General features: G+C 42.9%; 1 protein-coding gene across 7 annotated transcripts in view; it reads left to right on the plus strand.

Annotated features, from left to right (window-relative positions):
* The window catches only part of ARHGAP26 (Rho GTPase activating protein 26), a 424,049-nt gene that overhangs the window by 325,953 nt on the left and 84,122 nt on the right, over nucleotides 1-13,974 (plus strand). For all 7 annotated transcript variants that reach the window (XM_042986221.1, XM_042986218.1, XM_042986228.1 and 4 more), the window contains one exon: nucleotides 10,521-10,659. In XM_042986221.1, the coding sequence (XP_042842155.1) occupies nucleotides 10,521-10,659 (139 nt within the window). The remainder of the gene's footprint in view (nucleotides 1-10,520; nucleotides 10,660-13,974) is intronic.

Here is a 13,974-nt window from a genome sequence, read left to right on the forward strand (position 1 = left end):
CATGCAATAGTATATGCCCTCTTGCTTGAAACAAATCTGAATACAGGTCTTAAATATATGGCCCCCACAATTACTGGCATAATACTCCCTCATATTGTTACGAACATTTTGTAGAACATATTTACTTGGTCCTTTGGAATAAAATTAGGAGGCACCCAATAATAGAAGATGGTACCAAGAGAGGGTATAGAAACCTAGGCATCTAGCCACTGGACACACACACACACACACACACACACACACACACGGTTGGGGGGGGGAGAATCTTTTGTTTTGTTTTTCTTTTTTTTTTCAATATATGAAATTTATTGTCAAATTGGTTTCCATACAACACCCAGTGCTCATCCCAAAAGGTGCCCTCCTCAATACCCATCACCCCCCTCCCTCCCACCCCCCATCAACCCTCAGTTTGTTCTCAGTTTTTAAGAGTCTCTTATGCTTTGGCTCTCTCCCACTCTAACCTCTTTTTTTTTTTTTTTTCTCCTTCCTTGGGTGGGGGGAGAATCTTAAGATGCCTGTTTCAGTTATCTATTCCTGCTTAAAAATCGTCTCCAAACCTAGTTTCTTAAAATAGCAAGGATTTTTTTTTTTTTTTGCCCTCAATTCTGTGGGTCAGAAAATTTGAGGAGGGCTCCTGTGTGTCCCATATGGTATCTGCTGGAATGCTCTGACTGCAGCTGGATGATCCAAGAGGGTCTTAGTCCACACATCTGAAACCTTGGTACTAGTTGTCACTGGGATACCTTGATCCTCTTCCTGGGGGTCTCTGTCTCTCTGTCTCCATGTGATCCCTCATCACTTGGTAGTCTAGGGCAAACTATCAAGGGGGCAAACAGAGAAACCACAAGGCCTCCTAAGGCGTAGGCCTGGAATAGACAGAGTGTTGCTTCAGCCACATTCTGTTGGTTAAAGCAGGTCACCAGGCCAGCAAGATTGAAAGGGTGGGAAATAGAACCCACCTCTGCTGGGAGAAGCACTGTGCTCATAAAGGTGAAGGAGCAGTTGTGGGCTGCTGTCTGTGCAGGGGTTCTCTCATAAGACCTCACCTCGCATGCTTGGCAGGTTTGCGTGTAGTTTCTGTTGGAGAAGGCATTGCTTTCCTATGAGAGTCTTGCCCTAAACACAGGCAGCTCCTCAGTATTTCTTATAGGAAGCATTCTTCTCCTTCCCCTCAGCATTGCCAATTTTTACAGAACCGAGGGACATTTGGTGATACTGACAAGTTAGTCCTCAAATACCCTTTGAAAGCCTCAGTGTGGGGAACTAAATCATCAATGTCTAAAACTGGAAAAACCTCTTTGTCATCAAAATTGACATTTAAAAGAGAGAGGAGGGGGAATGCTTGCTAGCCAGAAAATTCACTTTCTTTTACCTGACAAAACATCTTTTTTGAAGAGAAGGAAAAAGGCTCCTGTGTTTGAACTGGCTTAAGCATATGGCTAAAGCATATGGCCAGAAACTCTGTCCTTCACCTCCCCCTGCAGATCCAGCGAGGAGAGCATTGTTTGGAACCGTTGTAGGAAATAAATATCCCACAGTAAGTGGAGGCAGAGAGGAAAAAGCCAGAAGATAGCAATTATGTTTGGGGACTCATGGGGGATCGTCCTTTTTCCATGTTTGCTAATACATACAGATATGTAGGTAATGGATTTTTGTAACGTGCATACTCTAGAGGTAATATTGGCAGCAATCGTTACCCTTTTTAAAAAAGTTTTTAATGCTCATTTATTTTTGAGATAGTGTGAGCAGGGGAGGGACAGAGAGAGAGGGAGACAAAGAATCCGAAGTAGGCTCCAGGATCTGAGCTGTCAGCACAGGGCCCATCGTGGGGCTCAAACCTACAAACCGAGATCATGACCTGAGCTGAAGTTGAATGCTTAACCGACCAAGCTGCCCAGGCACCCCAGCAATAGTTAACTTTTACTTATAGCTTCTTGTCTACAAGATAATGTGCCAAGCAGCTTTATATCCATCATATCATTTCATTTTTGTAAGATCGATATTTTTCCTCTAATTTACAAATTATAAACCTGATGTGCAAGAAGTTTAAGAAACAGCCTTTAGGAGAGGAGCTAGGGCTGAAATGCTTTCACAACCCAAGCTATTCAAATCTGTTCTAGTTTGTCTCTGGGCACTGCATTGTTTGAGCACCTACTGTTGGCTGCAAATGAGTAAGATGGGACGTTTTTCCCAAGGTGCTCCAATTTTATCAGGGTACAACTCAATATGATACCGTGTGCTAAGTGGCATCCAATAAGACGAGTAAAATGTATGGCATCACTGAGGAGAAATCATTTAATTTTGTTAGTATCAGGCTCAGACAGATAAAGACGTTTTCTAGGCAGAGAAAGAGTTGAGACAAGAGGAACAGCCTTCCAGGGGAACGTCAGTCAATCAGGATTAATTAACTCATGTGTATTAAACTTTACACGGTTGAGAAAGAATGGTGGGTTATATGTTAGCAAGTGGTGGGGGATGCTGCCAAAAACTGTTGGTTTTACCCATTGTCTGGAGTCTTGAAAGCTATAGGAAAGGGTTTGCGTTTACTCCTGAAAAATGAGAACTGTCAGGTTTCCCAGTAAAGGGGTGAAATGATTACCTCAGCACTTTGGAAGGACCTCCCTGGGAGCCAAACCAAATTGCACTCTGATTATTGATATCAAAATCACTTGTTAAATTGTGAAATCATAGAGTTGACTATACTATTGTAAACTTGTGGCTTTATATATAAAAACAATTTCAGAGTGTAACCTTTGACTTACAGCCCTTACTTAACACAAGGTACACTAAGATCCTAATTTTATTTGGTTCTTCATGAGATCTAAAGAAGAATAAACTTAAGAGATTTCCTTTTTTAAACAAACAAATAAACAAACAAACAAACCTGTAGTCACATTTCAAAGGGGAAAGATTTTAAGTCTTGCTGCAAACTTGGTTTAAGGTAACAATCTGTTATGTAAAATGACCATTTCTGTATGGATGCAATCTTTGCCCAGCTCACAGCTGATCACTCTCAGCCTTAAAACATCAAGCAGGCCAATATGTAGAGTTATAGTGGCAGGTACCAATATTTATATGCTGGTAGTTAAGATAGTAAAGCAAAATGGTGAGTGCTGTCATTGTAAAATGCCCCAAAGCCTAGGGATTTTGCTACTTTAAATTTTTTTTTTTTTTGGAAGACTGCATTGCCAATAACTTTAAAATTTTAGACGTTTGGGAAGAGCAATCCTATCAAGGAAACAAACTGCTTTCTTCTTATATAGTTTTAGTTAAACATGAAATCTCTGGTTAATAACGTGTGTGTGTGTGTGTGTGTGTGTGTGTGTGTGTGTGTGTGTGTGTGTTACATCTTCCTATTAAATTCCAACCTATAATAGTAGGATTGGACCCACTTGTTCTGTAATGGTCCACAATATTTCTTATGGCTGTGACACTCAAAAGGGTTTTTGTACATGAAGAAGAATGTGCATGTGCACATATGTGCCCGTGCACCACATGCTTTTATCAGTATTGCCCCTTTTAATGCCTGTCGATCTTTTATAAAAGAAATCATCATGATTCTTTTCCCGGTTCATCAGTTTGCTTTGGAAGAGGTAGGAGGGTTGATCTTTACATTGTTAATTCTTAGAAATGCCCAAAGATGCCCCCTTTTAAAGTATGTTAACTTTGAATCTTACATGACAAGGAGAAGAGCTGGTAACCATGGATGGCCCCACTAAACACTAGGGTAAACACCATGGCCTAAGCAATCTTGCATTCCCATTGGAATGGTAGTGTCTTTCAATGCAGTTGTCTTGATTTGAGTTGATTTGGGCCCACCAAACTACCTTGATCTGCTTTTACCAAAATGTCAGTGGAATTGAAATCCATTGCACTGCTGTTGGGGTTTGCACACAAAATGTACATCAGTTAATAAGATGCAATTGGCTTGAGCTGTTTCTGGCAACTGACAAGCATTTGGTAGTTTTATTTCATTTTCTTGATATTTCAAGCTGTTGTTGATAGGCAACATTAATGATGATGGTGGAGACTGGGAATTAGGGGAATTAATGGGAAATTAATCTTGTATCTTATGATCGTGGCTTTTTTTATGTGTTCATCAGGAATTTTTGTGACCTTTCCTTCCATTCATTCCTGAATGTACTTTTTTTGATCCTATCCATGTTAGGTTTAAAAGTAAGCGAGATTTACTTGTATGCTGGGCTGGAATGCTTCCTTCACAGGCCTTTTTACTTTTCTTGAGTGTCAAGTGTGTGCAAGTTAATCTTTAATCATGTGATAAGGTTGTGGATCTAAGCATGTATATTCCCTCCCAATAAGCCCCAGATAAACCAATCATTGTGTGAATGTGTAGCTCCTTTAATGTTGCTCAGATAAGGGTAGAGTTTTGTTATGTTTTCGTCTCTTCCTCTCTGTTGACAAAGAGAACAAGAAATAGAATCTTTTTTGAGATAGTGAAAACCCTAACATCCCATGGATTACCCGTACCATCTATATATGCCCTCCGTTACTAAATGGAATTGGTTTCTTCTTGAAGGACTGTTAATAAAACTCCCAAACTACTTTCTAAATTGTTGATCTCTCTGCCAAAATGCTGATAGCGATAGGACATTGGACTTCCAATTGTCCTTAAAAACCCTCTCTGTAGCTGTAGCCTATGAATTTGGTTTCTTAACTGTTACTATAAATGAGCCCTATTACGACTTGCCTGGCTTTCCCATGGAAAGGCGCTGGGTTTATGGCTTCTCGGGCCCTAAGTGGCCTTGCTGTACTGTCTGTCCATGAGAGGGAGTGGGCAGTCTGCGAGTCCTGCTTGGTAGTTCCAGCCTTCCACTCCCAAAGCAGACAGTCCTCACGTTAAACAAGCCCAGATTTGTTGATCCTTTAATACTTGGAACTGATGAATTTGTGTCTCAGGAAAACATTCAGTCTCTTCTGTTTTGCTTTGTAATCCCCAGGCCTCTGTCATTGATTTATTGTCTGAGAGCTACTTTGCAGTTACAGACCAGAAACTCTTCATCATGACCTAATTTTCCTCCCATAAAAATCACAGCACATAATAAAGAGTGTACCCCACACATTATAGGGAAGCTCCTAATCCTTGTAAATTACAGGAGCATGTATGAACGGGACCGGAAGAGGTGTAAAAATGTGTATGTGCCATGGCTAAAAACAAATTTAGCAAGTGTCAGTGGTCTACAGTGTCAAGATGGGCCTCTGGCAGGCGGGGGGAGCAGGCAGTGAAATTTGAGTTTTGTAGATGATGCAAAGGAAAAGAACAGGAAATTTTAACATTGCTGTAAGCAGTTAAGATCGATGTTTTGCAAAGAGCAGTAATTAAATTTGCACTTATAAATTAAATCCTTGTGTCCTGACTGCAAATAATTCATTGTTGAGTCTCCACTTATTTCCCTTCTTCCACTTTTTTATTGAATGCAGTAATATCTCGTGAACACTGAGTGTCAAACCGTGTTAGGTGTTTCAGTCTTCGCCACAGTCCCGGGAGTTTTTACAGATGAGGCATCTGAAGGTCAGAGAGTTACACAACTTGTTCAGAGTCCCAGAACTACTAGTAAGCAACTAAAGTCAGATCCATTGAACTGTAAAACTTGTATCCTTTTTATTTTGTCCTCTGTCTCTCAAATTAATAATAGGTATAAAGACTACAGGTGGGTAAGATCCAGACAGTCGTGCTAAGTTTCGAGTCCAGCTACGTGCACATAGGTGACCTTGGACAAATCAGTTTATCTTCACGTAGTCTTAGTTTCCTCGCATTCACTATGCCAAGAATAATAGTACCTTTCTTACAGAGTTATTCTGAGTAAAAATAATGAGATAATTTATGCAAATAACTGAGCATGATGGCCACTCAATACCTATTGGTTATTTTATTGTTATTTATACCACTACCATCTCTAGGCAATTCTTTGCTGGGTTCTGTGTGCTCAGTGCTTCATGTGCCTTAGCTTTTTAATAGCTCTGTGAGGCAGGAATAGGATCCTCCTTGTTTACACGAGAGAAACAGGCTCAGAGGGGTTGAGGCTCTTGCCTGAGTTGAACCCAAGTCTGTCTAGCTCCCAAGCCTCTTTGCTTTCCACCCATATGACAAGTGTACATTCCTTTCCTGTGCTTTTTGTGGCCTTGTGACAGTGATGCTGATTATCAGTGTTGGTGAGGTCAGTGCAGCTGTAGGTGTTGCCCACTGAGCAAGCAGCAGAACCTGGACTCCACCCGGTTCTGTGTGACTGCAGAGCCCAAAGTGCCCTGACCACTCTCCTGACCACAGCTTAAGGAGAAACAGGAGCTTGGTATTTATGGGACTGCTAATTCCACTTATAGGAAGCTTGAAATTGAGAATACTTGGAAGAGTATCCAGAGTTGTTTTTTTATTTTACAGTTTTATTCCTCAGTAGCTTTCAGAAGGCTTATAGGCTTCCCAATAAGTTTTTTTTTAATGATTATTTATTTTTGAGAGAGAAAATGCAAGAATGGGGGAGGGGCAGAGGGCAGGGGGGACAGAGGACCGAAACGGGCTCTGCACTGACAGCAGGGAGCCCAGTGCAGGGCTTGAACTGACAAACCCTGAGATCATGATCTCAGCCCAAGTCAGACACTCAGGCAACAGAGCCACCCAAGCACCCCAGCTTTCCGAAAAACTTTTATTTCTAAGGCGTTCCTAACTAAGTCAGAATTAGTTTGTAAGTTTGGATAGAATTAACAGGCCGCTTGGGGCACAAAATAAATCCCCGCCCCCCTTGTGTATTCATTTGGAAAGTCTCTGTGACATGAGTAGATTGTTCCGGCCACATGGTAGAGTTCCATAAATCCATTGTTCATAGGTGATGGGAACTCACCCTTCCATCATTCAGCAGTCATTTGTACACTGATTGTTCTGAACAGAACAAAGGAAACCTCGTTGAATTTTCTTGAAATATTCTCTTCCAAGCAAAATAGGATCGGAATAACCAACAAAACTGTGAAAAATTCAGATTCGCATCAGAATTCCAAATTGAGCTTTTGGCACAGAGACAAACTCTTGGCCTGGCTAGAAGGTGGCCAGACCATAAGCAGGCTTGAAACAGCTCGCATTTGTTCAAGTTTCAGAGTTAAATGAACAACAGTATTTTGGGGAATGATTTCCCAGTCTCCTTAATGTAAGTTTGTATCCTCTGCACTGGTGGTCGTGAGGTCTCATTTACAGAGGTGCCCTTGCACTTCAGAAACACATGTAATCACAGTGGCGATAGTCTTGTGTCCGGCACTTTGCATTTTGGCGCGTGAGAACAGCCCCATCAGAGCTCTTCAGCGGCCTGGGCCTGGCTTGTCTCGAGGCCGCCCAGAGAGCTGGCCTTGGGGACTGTAGTTCTCACCCGAAATGGTGCTGGTTTCCCAAACAACTTTTCTTTGAAAGAAAGCTACCCGTGTGCAAGAATCAAATACTCTCCTATGTTCCCACATCTCTTCCTGCTTGGTGTGTATCAGCATTGCTTTGGAAGCAATTTTTCACGCATCTGCCGAAATCCACGGCCTTTCCTCACAACTCAAGTCGTCTTTGTTTCCCCAGCGTTTCCTACAGTTTTTAGGCAGGAGTACAACCACCACATTTTTGGTGACAGTTGAAATTAATATGCATATACATTATCTCTGTGCCCATTATAGTTGTGCGAAGAGCTCCAAAGCTTGGAGGCCAGACGTAAGGGGGCGGAGGCCTCTCACTAAGTCTGAATTCATTTTCAGATGTTTTCAGCTATCGGGATGGCCGAGAGGGCTGTACTTGAGGCCAGAGGCAGAGGTGTGCTAAGAGGCACCATTACCTGTTGAAATCCGTGCTTGTGGGTCTGGGGAATGGCTTCTATAGTGAAGATTGGCTGGAAAAGCTGAGCTGAAAGAATGAGACGGCTGAAGAAGTGGAGAGTGCAGATGGGAGAAGCCACAGCCGTAGATTCCGGTTCCCACCCCTCTCCTGCTTTGCTGTGCAGCAGGTCAGGAAATCTCTCCCGTGGCATGCTCACCCTACTTTACATGCTGAATTGACCTGCGGCTTAGAGAGAGGTCACGTGAGTACCTAGCACAGCACCTGGCATGCAGGCACGGATGATCACATACAGGAGCAAGGTTTACATGTCAGTGATATTCGTGTGCCATGAGGTGCTCACCCGGGAGTAGGCTCATGGCTCAGTGTTGTTTCGGGAACACAGTAAAGGGGAGAAAGCCTCTTAGAGGCTGTGGTCCTTGCGCTCATTAAGAACCATGGTTTCTTTTTGCTTCCCTCGCAGATACTCAGGAGACTTGTACATATATATGCATAGCGCCGGTACTTATTTTTAGGGGTGCCAATTCCTCTGGAAGCCAGGACGTTTCTGTTGTTTTTGCTTTAAGTCCCCTTCTCTTCTTACCCCCTCGCCCCACTTGAACTCAGCTATGTTGTGATTCAGTTTATTTTGTTGAAAATTCAGTCCCCTAGGGAAAATATGATAATGCTGTTTTCAGACAGCTGTGTTTGGGAGCGAGACTGACTTAACCAGCTGGCTGGCATCATTGGAGCCCAAGGACTTGCCAGCCCATGGAGCGCAGCTGTCTTGGCTAAAATTCTCATCATTCTTATGACTTTGCTTTCTATATATCTGCTTCAGAGTTCTACTTTAAAATGTATGCACAAAGAAGAGAGGGCCATTAGTCTGTGGTGTGTCTAATGCCATCCATAGTTGAAGGAAGTGGGGTACCCCTACCTTTCTCTTGTTACTCATGATTGTTGAGAAAGAGGAAATCCAGAAGGAGGCTAGCTCCAGAGTGACAGATGATAATGAGTGGATCAATAAATACTGATATCTTAATACAGTGTGGTTGTCATATAACCATTAAGAATCATGTTTGCCATTTTTTTAAATGTTTGTTTATTTTTGAGAGGCAGAGATAGCACAAGCAGGGGAGGGGCAGAGAGAGGGGGGGAGACACAGAATCCAAAGCAGGCTCCAGGCTCTGAGCTGTCAGCACAGAGCCCGACCCGAGGCTCGAACCCACGAACCATGAAATCATGACCTGAGCTTAAGTCGGATGCTTAACTGACTAAGGCGCACCAACCTATTTTTTAAACAAGGGAGAAATGTTGAAATATACTGTTAGATGTATGGGATACTAAAGTATGTAGATTATATAATCCCAATTAGGGAAGATGTTCTTTTGACATTAAGTGAGATAACTCACACAAAGCACTTAACCTGGCACCTGGCATATGGCAGATGCCCAGTAAATCACAGCTACCGGATGCAAACTCTCCAGCCACGGGGAACACATTTACCTCGTACAGTGTTAGACCCAGAGTCCTCGGTATGAAGTAAATGCTCGAAAGATCTTTCTTGATTGAATGAATTAGTGTGACTATTTTTATGTGTTTGAAAAGAAATCTAGAAAAACCTTGGGAGACAGCTTTCTGTGTTATCTGTAATTGTATCTATAGTTTTGGCAGTTTAACCTCTCTGCCTTGGTTCTTCATTATAAATGGTGAGGACAGTACCTGTTGCCCCAGATCATTGAGAATTGAATGAGCCACATGTAAAACACATGTAGTGACTAATCCCCAAGGAACTGACATTACATGGTGGCTACGGTAATCATGGTAAGCAGTGTATAAGTGTAGCTGTTATCATAGTTCTATCAAACTTAAATCTGTAAAAAGAGAAAAAATTGTCATGATTTTAGTCTATTGTTTTCTTCTTATTTTCCCCAGGAATTTTTTTTTTTTTTTTTTTTAGTGAAAGCTTAAAAGAAAAAAGTTCATAAGAAAACTCACATGTTTGTAGTAGTTCTCTTTAAGTAGTGGAATTGGAAAAGTTGTTCTCTTTTTTTTCTTGATGCTTTTCTACATTTTCCAAATGTTAGTACTGGTTACATTTGTCATCAACCTTCCCCCCGCCCCCCCACCCCCGCCTTTTAAATAAGAAAACACTCAGCATCAAAGATGATGCACAGCTCCTGAACTAGAAAGCAGGCTCCATCTAAGGATGACAGAGGACCCAGAACTGGTGCCCTGCTCTGGACTTCTTGGAATGTTATTTAAATGCATGTTTCACATTCTAAGAAAGTTGTGAAGCAGTCGTTAAGAACTGGTCAATAGAACCAGTGAGGAAAAGTAAAGGGGTTTTGATTAATTGGTTCTGGACAAAAGGTAGTCAGAAAGCTCAAAGCCTTGGTAATAGACCATGGCTTGTATTTAGCACAATACATTCCCATTTCTCCTGGAAAGAACAACCGACAGAACATCAGGGGAAGTGACAGCAGAAGGGGCTAGAAATGGAAGGAAATAGTCCCCAATATCCAGGATATGCTTCTGAAAGAAAACGTTTAATATCATTTCTGAGAGATGTTTCAAGGGAAGTCCTGAGCAAATGCTGGTGGTCTTTTCGGGTCTTTTTCTTGCTGATTCTTTCATACCACCAAGCTTTCGGTTGTGCTGGTCGGGGCCTGTGCTTGCTCCCCCACTCACAGCAGCGTGTGACCCTTTTGTGAAACTTTCCTTGCAGATATTCAACACCGTGCCTGATATGCCTCTCACCAATGCCCAGCTGCACCTGTCCCGGAAGAAGAGCAGTGACTCCAAGCCCCCTTCCTGCAGCGAAAGGCCCCTGACGCTCTTCCACGCCATGCAGTCAGCAGAGAAACGTGAGTCTCCTGCTCAGGGCCAGCAGGGTGCTCACGAGACAGCCCGTGCCACCTCCCACCTGCTCAGGGTGCACACCTCCGGCCTCTCTCTATGGGTGCCTGCCCTGCGTGTCCTTGAGGATGGTGTATGGCGGTGCCCTCGCAAGTTTCATTGCCGAGTAAGCCTGGTAGGACAGGAAGTAGTGTTAGGAGAATGAAAGGCAAGGGCCACTTGCTGTTCAGGATTCTCTTTCCAGATCTCCTTTGGGCGAACAGCTGAGCATTGTTTCTTCCTGCTACACAGTAAGAGCTCAGCTCCGGCATTACTGCCTTGGCCCCTTTTTTGTTAGCGGCTTCCACAGAACCAGTTTCCTTTTCTCAGTTTGTAATTAAATGCTTATTAGTGCAAGTCACATGCCCTACTGGACTGTGACTCTGAGGGCTGGCCCTTGCTTTGCTCATCCTTCTGCTCCACCTCACAGGGCCTGGCATGGAGCAGACACTTAATATATGTGTGAACTTAATTAATGAATTAATTAGAGAATAATGCCCTCTTTGTTCCAAGCTGTAGAGTGTTATCACCTCGGTTTGACTGAATCCTCTTTTCATGTCAGAACTGAGTTCTTTGCAGTTATCAGGCCACTGGGCCCTAAAATATCCAGGCTTATTTGAGCTTCTGTAATAAGAGAGCTGGGTGGTGGTGAGGGCTCCAGCTCTGCCTGGAGTCCAATCAGACCTGGGTTTTTGTGCCAGCAGCAATGCACGGGCAAGCCTTTTACCTTCTTGCAGCCTCCATTTGCTCATCTGTGTAGTAGGGATAACAGTGCCTATCTTAAAGGGATTTGTTAAGGATTAAATGCAATTTTGCATTTAAGCATCTGGCACAAGTCCTAGACTTGGCAAGGGCTGAGAGCTGCCACTATTATTACTAGTTATTGTTTAATCACGTGCAAATACCAAGGCTAATTCTTTGATGCAACTGACGCTTAGATGAGGCCTGCAAGGAACTGGGAGTATACAAATAGGACCTTGTTTTTAAAGTGCTCACAGTTGAGTGAGGGGAATAGACAAGTGAATGGATCATGTAGGTCACCGCAGTAAGCACCCTCAGAGAGAAATACCCATTCACAGAGGCTGTGGAACATGTGACAGTTGAGAGCCTGCACTGGCACTGGACTGCTTGGCTGCTGGCTCTGAGTCTGCCGCTCTCTGGCTGTGCACGATGTGGGCAAGTTAACTTGCATCTCGGGGCCTTGGGCTTCTCTTCTGGAAGACTGGGATACTAGTTTCTCCCTCACAGAGTTGTTGTGCAGATTAAAGCACTTCACATGGCACCTGGTGCACAATAAGCGCATTTACGGGGGGGGGGGGGGGTGGAGGGGCGGAGGTGGTGTTGTTATTGTTGCTGTTGTTGCCTTTATGAAGTACAGTAAAGGCACAGATCAGAAGAATCAGCCACTTGGCTTCGAAAAGGAGAGAAAATCCATATCTGGATTGGCATCTTCTTCTTCCTTATGAAAAAGCATTTCTTATCCCCTGTATTTCAGAAGTTATCATTCTGAAAACAAATCTTCGCTGCCCCCAGAGCGTCACTGCATTTAAAGATGTCATATTATCCCATAAAATGGCTGGACCTTGGTGAATTTAGCACCCTTTGGGTTGTTTCAGATGTTTAGCTTTCATGAGTAAAGCCCCTGTTAATCTTTGTAGCTAAATCTGTTCATATACATGATCATTTCGTTAAGATAAATCCTGGAAGAATTTCCAGGTGAAAGGATTTGTATACTTTTGGGGTTTTGACCCCAATGGGGTTGAGTTCTCTTCAAACAATAGCCCGTGTTGCTCTTAAATACCTGGCTTGGGTCCTTCTCACTTCGGTGTGCACGTGGCCTGGGCCCCCCTGAGTGTAATAGGGAACACTTGGAACAGGACTGGTCTCACCCATATCTGCTATGAACAGGGCATTAGGCTGTGGAGGGGTGTGTTCCTCAGGTGTCCAGGAGAGTGACGGTCACCTCGTTTTGTACTAAGCAATGAGCAGTGTAGGTTAGGATGGAAGCAGAAGCAGCTTGGAAGCAGGTCTACAAGCGTACTCTGGGAGCATGTAAGGAAGAAGATGGAGATGAGGAGAAAATCAATTAGATCCTGACTCAAGATTAATTTTTATCACACGAGCCAGAGGATGAAAGTTAAGGATGTGTGAAAACAGGTGCATCTAAGCCGCAGACCGAGCTGTTATGTCCCTGTCTGCACCGTGGATGGAAGCATGGAAGATGGGAAGACAGTGAAGCAGCTTATCTTTCCTCCAAATGTTAGGAAATGCGCCCTGGAAACAGGACTGGAACTTCCATACACTCAAATATTTCAGGGGCGCTTAGCTTTCTTCCCTGTCTTGGAGAAGAAACGTTTCCATTGAAAAGAATGCGAGTGTGCATATATTCATAGACTTCTTATGGTTGTTTTGGAAATCGCTTTTTTCTTGAGAAACTAGAAATGACATCCAAGCTGGCTTGGAAAGTGCCATAGGAGGGGTTGAGTGAGTTGATGCTGGAAGGGAAGACTGGCCAGGAGCTGGAAGGTTCTGTGAGCATCCCTCACTGTTAGATGAGCAGGTGACAGGGCACTGTCTTGCTTGCATACAACTTACCCTTCCCTTTGTCTATCTGTGGATAAAGATAGAAGGCTACTTTATCAAAGCACTTTGCTGAATTTACTCTGTAGAATTAAAGTACAAATAAATACTGCAGGTAATTGGTGAGGGAAAAATTTGTGTATTTCCATATGGTGATGTTTTTCAGTTTAAGGAACTTTGGCTACTTAGTTACTTCCCAAACTCGAGTCATTTGCATAGACCTTCATTTACTCTTTGGCTCTCAACCACATAATTCATATGCTTTTGTTTGAATACATTTCTTTAAATTGATCTTAAAGCCTCTGCCTTCTTTACATGGCTTCATCCTACTTAGTAAAATCTCTAAAAATGTGAATTTGATGGTCTCACTGTTTTACTTTCTAATATACATTAAACATGTAACCATTAAAATAAAGATAAAGACTTCTTACTTCTCACCTGTGAAATTTGTACCACGGTTTGGAGTCCACAGATAGTACTTTGAATTTTTGAGTGACTCCTTTCCTTTCTCTTAATGTAAATATGTGAACTCAAGTTTGTTTTGACTAGAATTGGGTTCTGATACTGTCATTTGGCTGTTCTGTCACTGGGGGTGTGCACTCTTCACCTGTTACTTCCATGCTGTGCACTTTCAGTTCCTGTGACACCTGTCCAGCTTTGGTGTGACCTTACCTTTCTTCAAGTTGTGGCCACAGAGCAAAACC

This window comes from Panthera tigris, chromosome A1 (assembly GCF_018350195.1).
Source record: "Panthera tigris isolate Pti1 chromosome A1, P.tigris_Pti1_mat1.1, whole genome shotgun sequence".
NCBI classification, from domain to species: Eukaryota; Metazoa; Chordata; class Mammalia; order Carnivora; family Felidae; genus Panthera; species Panthera tigris.